The sequence below is a fragment of the Convolutriloba macropyga genome, chromosome 9 (assembly GCF_964194025.1).
Source record: "Convolutriloba macropyga chromosome 9, txConMacr16.3, whole genome shotgun sequence".
Classification (NCBI taxonomy): Eukaryota; Metazoa; Xenacoelomorpha; order Acoela; family Convolutidae; genus Convolutriloba; species Convolutriloba macropyga.
The window spans coordinates 52065815-52075611 of NC_134476.1; the positions used below are offsets into that span (position 1 = coordinate 52065815).

At 34.9% G+C, this 9797-nt stretch overlaps 1 protein-coding gene across 2 annotated transcripts in view; it reads left to right on the forward strand.

The window, feature by feature from the left end:
• LOC142345444 (guanine nucleotide-binding protein subunit beta-like) overlaps positions 1-9572 on the forward strand; it is a 130653-nt gene extending 121081 nt beyond the window's left edge. For both annotated transcript variants that reach the window (XM_075397499.1, XM_075397498.1), the window contains exons 8-9: positions 6660-6844; positions 8923-9572. In XM_075397499.1, coding sequence (XP_075253614.1) covers positions 6660-6844; positions 8923-9039 — 302 coding nt within the window. In that variant the 3' untranslated portion in view covers positions 9040-9572. The remainder of the gene's footprint in view (positions 1-6659; positions 6845-8922) is intronic.
• The last annotated feature ends 225 nt before the right edge of the window (positions 9573-9797 follow it).

The window sequence follows — 9797 nt, forward strand, 5'->3', positions numbered from 1 at the left end:
GGTTTCTAGACCATTGAGTCTTGTATTGCCTCGGTTATTCTTTCTATAATCATTAGAGACTGTTATATTTGGCCTTCTTGGTTCAACTAGTTCCTTTCTCAATTTGTTAACACTATCATCTATCTGTTTCTTTGTGCATCTAGAGATGGAATGACCATTGCTTCTGCAATAATCGCAGAATCTAGTACTGTTAGGTCTACCTTTTATATTAGGATCTCTGGGTCTAGAAGTATCTATAGTATTCACTTCGTTGCTTTTGAAAAGACTGGTTAAATCATTTATTTTGCTCTCAAGTGTTTTAAGTTTATCTATTCCTGTAGCTCCACTAGACTCTGTTGTTACGGAAAATGTTAAGTCTTTTACGACTAAATGATCAACAAACTGTGTCCAAGTTATTGAAGGATTCTCAATAGGTTTCTCGTGCGCTTTGCGTTTTAAACCTTGTGGCCTTATTCCTCTTTTAGCAAAATCTTTGTATTTCTGACTTCGTTGTCTTTGTTGGATTTCTTTCTCTTTCCTTATATTGTCATCTCCTGCAATACTTGATGGTATCTTTTCTGGCCAACCTTTATCAATTCAACTCTTTATTCTATGTAGATAGTTCTTTATTAGTTCTCCTTCTTGCCTAAATGTGTTCTCAACCTCAAGTCTAAATCTAAATTGGTCTCTACCGTCTGTGAATCTTTTTATAAATTCATCTTTTAAAGTATTCCAATCTGTAGTATCTGTGACTTCACTTTCTAACCATTCTAGTGCTGTATCAGTTAAAAGTGAGCCGAATAATGATTGTTGTCTTTTATCATAGCTAGTTTGTGCAGCGGGTGCTGTAGGCCTAGTTCCTAATGAAAAGAGTATTTTGTTTTCTACAGAGTTTCAAAAAGAAGTGGCATCCTGATTAGGATCATTGCCTGAAAAAGATACAAGTGAAAGATTTGGATGTGTTATGGGAGTTTCAGCTGGGGGAGTAACGGCAGGTGTAGGAGTACTACCACCAGGACTGGTCATTATTTAAAGGACTGAAGTTATTGTATTAAAACAGAGAAATAGTTTAAATCAACTTCAAATAACATTTTAAGTGAGAAGCCCTTTGAATAGTTAAATTACACAAGTTATTTTAATGGCTTCTCTATAATAAGTGAACAAGTTAAATTTAGACAAGCTTCTCTGATAGTTTAAATGAACAAGTTAAATTGAAGTAGCCTCTCTTGTATTAAATGAACAAGTTAAATTGAAGTTGCCTCTCTGGGACCACCATTTTTACTGCTGGTCCGTACATTAGATACTTAAACGACGGGGTTAATCGCGGGACCACATGTACAACTTGAGAGTTCAACCCCTAGTTCTACTCTTGGTATATAGTTAAGTATTACAGAGAGTTAAATGCAAATATGAATTAATAAGTTATGTTAAACAGCATCAAATGTGAACCGGGCATGAAGGGTTAGAATAGTTAAAGTTATTAAGATTGAAATAGCAAAAACTAGCACAGATTGGAATATTCTAAGTTAACTTGTAACTCAGATAGAGTTTGAGAGATATTAAATTATGACTTAGAGTAGTTAAGTTAAACTTACCTGATTTCCAGTTTTGTGCTAAGTTAATACTTTATGACTTAGAGAGTTTTTAGCTAAGAATAAGTCACAAAATATTCTAAGTTAGAAAAATATCTCAAGTAAGCTGAGATTGAGCAAGGGGGCAATACGGCAGTTTTGATTTTAATTCAGAAGTTATCAGGGACCAAAAAGTGTTGGTAGTTGAGCGTGCAAGCTCCTTTTATACTTGCGGACACGTGGTTCTCTAGTATCCTATTGGATAGAGATAACAGTGTCGACAGAGTTACCAAGGTTAACTTGGTGTTATCTGTGTGGCGTGATAATATCACGTCATAGTATTCTCAGTTTTAGTTAGTGATCTTAAAATAGTAGCTTATTCAAAACTACTTAGTAATTTGTTCGCACGTTAAAAGGGACTTTGTCCAAATCAAGTTTGTGCTTCACGCACTATAACGTAAATTCTCAAAATAGCACTAAGATTATCAAATAGTGTCACTGAGTGTAGCACACTTCAGTACAGTTAGCCTGTTGTAACTAATTCTCACCCACGCTTACAACTCTAACTAAAAAAATGCGGAAAAAGTCAGACTAAATAGTGTATGTACACTCGATTTTCGGACAGCCACGTAATGTCGGTCAAGCACTGATTTCAGCAGGATCAGTGAAGTGCAGATAAGGTCTTCTGACGTCATTTTTTGTATTGAGGAATCAATCGTTCAAGTTACTCAGACCAGTTTCTCAATGACAATGTCATCGGAAATGAAATTAAACAAAGTCTAGATAGGCATTTCTTTTTTCTTAAGTTTCATTAAAGATTGTTAAGACCATGCTCATTCATTGTTAGGTAGAAAGAATTGAGTGCAATTGTCAGCAAAAATGCCGCGCAGACTAATGTTATCACTGCTTTTTTGTTAAGTATTAAAAGTTCTCTCTGAACGAAAGGAATACTTTGTTGCCGGAAGTCATTTTAAACATTTTTCCGCTTTAGTTTTTCAATACTATACAATAAAAATTTAAGATAGTTTTTTATGGCAAAGCAAAATAGTTTACTGGTAAAAAGGGGTTTTTAAATTATTTTGCGCAATCATTGGCTGGCTGCATTACTTTTTTGTTTTTTTTGCCATTTGAAAAACGTTTTCTTTGAAAGGTGTTTGATTTATTTAGACGTTCTCTTTTCATAATACATAAAAAAATATAATACAAAAAGCGAAAAAAGTAAGTTTGAGAACTTTTAGGCTCATTAAGATTGACCTGCAGCTGTTTGAGCTGTTTTGTAAAATGCATCACAAAATAAAACTTTCAATTTTGTTTTGTATGCTTCTATCAGTATCAGATTTTTACGTTTTGAAGCTTTGCATACTTATCGACTTATTTGGATAAAAATTTCATTTGTCTCGCAAGGACAAGTTTTTTGAGTCGTTTCAGTTGTTTTACCTTCAAGCTTTTAATGGAAATCGAAAATGGAGTTTCAGCTCACTCCAGCAGCCTTCCGTGATCTACAAGCAGATCTCCCGGGCCGAGGTGTCACCGCTAAAAATCGTTAAAAGATGTAAGACTTACGGTGAATTTGAGTAAAAAAAAATGCGATGAATGCAGTGAAAAAAACCTTTTTTCACCGCTTAAGCGGTGAAAGAAATTTTTTCACCACTATCAGCAAAATGCGGTAAAAAAAATTTAAAGCTACCAGCAAATTGCGTTGAAGAAAAAATTCATCGCTAAAATAACAAATCTTACTAATATTCACCGCTAATTTCAACGCTTATAAATTCACAGGAGAAATCGGATCTATTCTGATTCGGGCCCCTCAAGTTTTTTTATGACCCCCCGTTACAAATTTTATGTTGTTTTATAGCATGTTACTATGTAAGAAAATAGCACGGTTGCCTGAGGTCATAAAAAATTTGTGCTCACTAAGCGGGGGGGGGGGGCAAAATAGAATAGATATGAAAAATCATTAAATCATTGAAGTTAGTGACAGATGGAGCAGTGGAATAAGAAGTTGTTGACATGCAGGAGGTAACAGGTTCAAACCCGTGTACGGCAGTTTCTTTGTTGTAAGATATCCGGTGAAAGCAGTCAAAAATATTTTTTCGCCGCTAGAAACCGCAAATCTTCTAAAAATTCACCGCATTCAACGCTAAAAAATGCGGGCGCTTTCGTTGAAAAAAGTTATTCACCGCTAATCTTACATTATTTTTTGACCAGACCTCGAAGCGTGGCCATCAGAACACCTTAGTATCCATAGAGACATGTCAGTCGAAAAGGAAACACTTGACCTCTGAAGTTTTAAAACGCGTAATCTCTGAAAGATCAAACCTCTTGACTTCTAAAAGATCAAACCACTTGACCTCTAAAAATTAAAAAATATATATATTGGCTTCTAAACTGTTTCACTCTTTTGACTTCTTAAGTTGACCTCTAAGAGATCAAACCACTTGACGATTCATTAAAAAATCAAATCACCTGACTTCTAAAAATTCAAAGCAAACTTCACTTCTATAAAAACAAATTGAACTCTTGGAGAATCGTTGCTATCCCAACAGCAGTATTGGGAGCTACAAAAAAATCAATGTCTGAAATGGTTTTAAAGTCTTAATGTCTGAAAAAACATAATTTGAACAGAATTATCGTGGCTCTCGCAACTTAACCTCGGAAATAAAGATAGGAGGTGAAGATAATAGTATTGAAGGGGGACAAATATGAAATGCAGTATACTTACTTACAATTAACAATTTTTTAGCTCTTTGAGTCAAATTCACTATATTTTAAAGGAGAATGATTTCGAGAGGCTCTCCAATATTGAAGGTTCTGAAGTTGTCGAAACTTACATGGAAATAAGTTGTAGGCTGGAAGCAACAAGCACGGGAATCTCTGCGTGACTTATCAAGAAAAACCCTGGGTACCTTTATCAAACTGCTGACAGAAAAATGGGAAATCCTGGTTTTCAAAGCTCAATAAACAACTTGCTCTCTGCTTAGCTGGCTAAAAAAACCGCAGTATGTTGAGATTAATTGTAAAACAACACATGTATTAAAAGGTGCCTCATATGGCATATGGATCAATGGAGCATCTCTATTGAAGCTCTACACCAATTCAACTATTTTATCAGTAGAAATGATAGAGACTCTCTTTCTCTGGTGAGATTATTTGTTAGGTCCTTGTCTGATTAGAGAACAAAATGTTTTCATCGAAAAGCATTGAAACAAATTTGTTTTTTATGCTCTTTTGAATTTTCGGGTCATCTCAATCCTTTAAAAAACTCAAATCGCTTCAATTCTCCCCCAGGGGAAGAGTTCAAAGATGCAAAAAATGTGACCTTCTTAAGAAAATGTTATATGAAAAATTTTCGTATTAAAACAGAGCTCTGTTGGCCGTTTTTGAATATTATTTTAGTGCAGCTGTTTTTGCCGTAATACCAAAAAAACTCTTCTTAAAATTTTTAAAGATAATTTTTAATGGTAAAAAAGAAGTAATTGTAGAAATTGATTATCACTTGATAAAGAATGGTGGGAACTCTTTTTTTCTTACAAAGTGTGCACCTAGAATTAATCATAATGTTTGCTTTAAAGAGGCATGCATCCATCTTTCTCTTTCGAAGTTCAGATTGTCCTAGTTGTCGTTAAACGCGTGAAAACTTTGTAATCCAAACAAAAATACCTTCTGCTGCCTGTTCTGGAGCCAATTGGGAATCTATTTTAACCCCCCCCCCCCCCCGCTTAGTGGGCTCGTATTTTTCAAGCCCTCAGGCGAACGTCCTATTTTTAAGTAGTAACGTGCTATATAACAACACCGAGGGGGGGGGCAAAACATAATAGATCCGCAATTAGATAAAATTATTAATTATTTTTTCAAAAAAGAAGTTGTTTTCAGCATTACACAAATTGTCACATGAATTCAAAAATGTGGTTTCAAAATAGATTTAATCCCAGTTATTCAATCAAAGAAAATTTATAGAACTTATAGAATTTAAAAAAATGAAAAGTCGCTTTGAATGAAAAGGAATTTTTTCAAGAGACGCAATCTGTTATTGTTTACAAAATTAATCAGAGCAAATAGTACGATTTCGAAATTTCCTCGGGTTAACAACGCAGGTTGAGAATGAATGATTATTTTATAAGAATTTGAAAGGTTTTCGTTAATTTACAGGAGGAACTGATACTTGGAATTTATTTCAACGCCCATGGGACATTGTATATCAGTACTCAATCATTATATCCCAAATAGTAAAGCAGGTTTTTTTAGCGATTGAAGGCCATAGGGATTCAATTAAGCAAACGTTTTCAGATCAGGGAAGTAAATAAATTTTATTTTTCTTTGAACAAATGTAGTGACTTTCCTGACCTGAAAACGGTTGCCCAATTGAAGCCATATGGCATCACACAAATTGATTGTTGGTAGAGAGATGCTGATTGGGTACTACTGCTAGATCTACTAAAAAAATTATACTTCTTAACACTACATTGCCTTTAAACTATGTTCTGTATTTTATAGTTCATACTCAAAGGAATTAACAATATTTTTCTTTTTTTTTCAAGAAATTCCTTCAAAGCAATTTTTAATGGCTTATTCTATAAATGTTAGCGTGTCTTTGATTGTGTTTTTGAATAACTGGGATTAAATCTATTTTTGACAACATATTTATGAGCTCATGTTACAATTTGTGTAATGCTAAAATTAACTTCCTAGTGGGGTCGAGGTTTTTTGCACCCATAAAGAAAAATTAATCTATACTAAAGCCCATGAATTAAATTGCCTCGCCTGTCGTTCAAGAGCAATTCTTCCGACAATTGTCGGTTCATGTTTATTATAATGCTTTTGCTCGAACTTTTTTTAATTTCTCACAAATATTCTGTCAAAATTTCAGTTCTGTGAGTCATCATTCAGTAACATAATTTTTATTACTGAAACCGCAATACGAGCGCGAATGGGATATGAGTTTTTTTGTTCTTCAAATTTTAGTGGATTGTTTCATAATAAATCAGAACCGGATATCGATACATTCCAATTGTAAATCGTACTCATATTCATTCTGAACTCACTTGGCCGATTTTTAGAACTATTTTTCTCGTCATATCAAAGTTATCTCGCTTTTTTCTGTAATTCTAGGAGAGACGCGAGCCTTCCGCTTCAGCTACACCTCAATGGACTTCACAAAAAGCGGCAGACTGGCTGTAGTGGGCACCTGTGCCGACCCCTCCCTCATAAACCCAGCCACCAACACTGGACCCAGTAAGATGATAGTGTATGACGTCCTCAAATTCGACGAGAAAAATGCAACACGCATCGAAAAAGTATGTGCAAAAGTAATTAAAATTGAGACACTACTCAAACACCTGGGCACTATTGTTTAGCATTCCTAATTTGTTCTCTTCCATCATGCCTTTGAATATATCACTGACCAGAAGTTACCCCATAGCAGTCGGGTTAGCATATTTGCATTTAATATTGCAACATCTTGCATGATCAACCAATGGCCTGGGCCAGAGTAAGTTTGAAAATCGTCAGCATTTTTGCCACGATATCGCTGTTTAAATGCTCTCAAACGAAGTTTGTTGCAATTATAGTTTGTTGCAATTATAGTTGCAATTTGTAGTCATGTGGTCTTTTTATGCAATTCAATTTTTTCTGCTTTACTGATTTTTGTGTCTGACCTTTTGCACTTTTCGTCCTTAAAAGAGGGGTAAAGATGCAACGCCCGGAGAGCATTATGTTCTCTTAGAACCATTCGGCTCACTACACTCTAAGAGTGCAATCCACTGAAACTGTTTTGGAGATCCCACCGTTCATCCCCCTACCAAACCTCAACTCCTCAACAGCGTTCCACCAGTAAAAAAGCGCGCTCTAGACTCTCCGTGCGCTCCCCCCAAACCCCTTCAATTAAGCTAAAGCTGGCTTCTCTAAATCGTAGATAGCTACTGACAAGGCCAACCACTCGCCAGTTGTTTGAGAGCAATTTGCCTGACGTTTGTGAGTCATGTTTAACAGCTGCGGTAGCGATTGCTGAGTGGAGCTAATATTGGCCTTCTCGTGGTTTTTGCGATTCAGAGATTTGCGTTCAATTGGTCCGCTGCTTTTTCTAATTTTCTTCTACGCTGTCTGACCATTTTAACTTTTTAATCCACAAAAACGGAATATACAAGTTAAGTTCAGAGGGCAATAAATGGCTGAGAGATTACTAGTCTCTAAGTACGCGATTAACCGAAACTGTTAATGAGACAATTTCATGGCGTGCAGGGTGGTTCTTCACTTTCGAATTTTGACCCCCCAAGGTCCAGGTGGCTAATACGGAAACCAACCGTTCGCCAGTCGTTTGAGAGCAATTTTCCCGACGTTAGTTTTTTATGTTTGAATTGCTAAAAATTGAAAGGGTTCCATTTTACTCTTTTGCCATGGATAAATTTGATTTTTTAAGAGGCGATGAGTAAGCGTACAAAGACTATTTAGCTACAACTTTTTTAAAAATCCTAGCACATGGGAATGAGTGTCGGAAGTTACTTTCAATTTTGTTTTAGAATTCTATGAGCAAGTTATTATCTTACAAGTGAATTGAGATTATTCGTTCTATGTGTCTATATATGTATTGGGAATACAAAAGATATGGGATTCTAGAGCAATTTTAGAATGTAAACCATCCGGAAGTGCTACGAACCCAATCGAGACCCGATGATTATCTTGTAAGGTCTTGTATGAATCTTGCGGAAAATGGTTATCATTCAAAATGATTGATTATCTTGGAAGATCTTGCAGGACGGCGACTATCTTGCAAGATGAGTGGTTATTTTGCAAGGTTCTTGCTTGCAATCAAATACTTTTAAAAATGAATAATTAAAATCCGCGATCAACAATTCATGTCCAAAAAGTTGATGAGATTAATCTTAAGGAACAAATCAAGGCAGAAAAATTGAGAAAAATATTAGAGGAAAAACCTTAAGAAATACGGTGATCGAAGTTGGAGAGACCCTTTTCTTGTTGCCTTATGTTAATAGTTTTCTTGTGTTTTTTCCTATCAATTTAGTTGATGCCCAGAATATGTGTAAATACAAATAATGTGACCGTAAAAGTTTTTGGTCACTAATATGCAGGACGTTTTTTTTGCGCTAAAAATGGTTATCTTTTAAGATTCTTGCAAGTCGAATGGTTACCCTGCAACTATTTTGCAAAATGAAGACTATCATGCAAGATCTTACAAGATAATCAATCTATTTAGGCTGGGGAGGCTTGTAATCCTGATTAGATCAAGGTAGCTGAGCCCTGATAAAAAGTTATTACTTGAAAATTGTTTTGAGGCTGATACTCAATGAATTTGCTATTTTCCACACTATGCTCTTTCATCTTCGCTTGTTCTTCATCTTTATTCTTATTGTTAAAGGCACATGACCACACGATATCTCAGATCCATGTCTCATACGATGGTAGTGCTCTTTGCTCAGCTAGTAATGACACTCTTCTCAAAATATGGACAGCAGGACACCCTAGAACAGACTGAGCAAAAAAATAATTGCATAATGAGTAAATTACCTCAAGTGATACGAAACTAGATAACATTGTATACACAAGCAAGATCCTCCTCCTTGACTATTTTCCACGTTATTTAGCCAGTACTGAAATTTAAAAAAGAGTCAGTTGTTATTATAACCATATTATTGTCTCATTTTCGGAAGCAATGTTTCTCTAAATATACCATCAACAACATATTCTTGGCGTAACTACTTGACAAAAATTGATAAAAATATCAATAAACTTGTACTTTACGAATTTTTGACGAATATGTGCTTTATGATAACTTAAGTACAAAGATCTTGCCAGTTTTTATTTACCAATCTTGCTTTATATATTTAAATTTACGATTTGAATGGATACATATCTCAAAATTTGCCAGGAAATATTCCAAGTTTCGTTTCATCGAGTTGTGCCAAGCAAAATGGAGAATGACTGATCATATCGATTTCAATATATTATTGATTACAATTACATTGAGTGATAGAATGGTCAGGTCTAATTCATGATGATAAAAGCTCTTGTTTTGTACAAAATGCCCGATTCCTTATATTGTATCATTCCTATAGTAGCTGACTTTTATTTAAAAACAACAATCGACAAAATTGTGGTAGATTCTGTAAATTTGCAAAAGAAACTCATTCAAGTTTTGAAAAAATGAACGATATTGAAAGAAAAGCATTGAAATTTGATTGTTCTAATGACTGATTGTTTAGTTGAATGTCATAATAAGAACCGTTTTCTGCT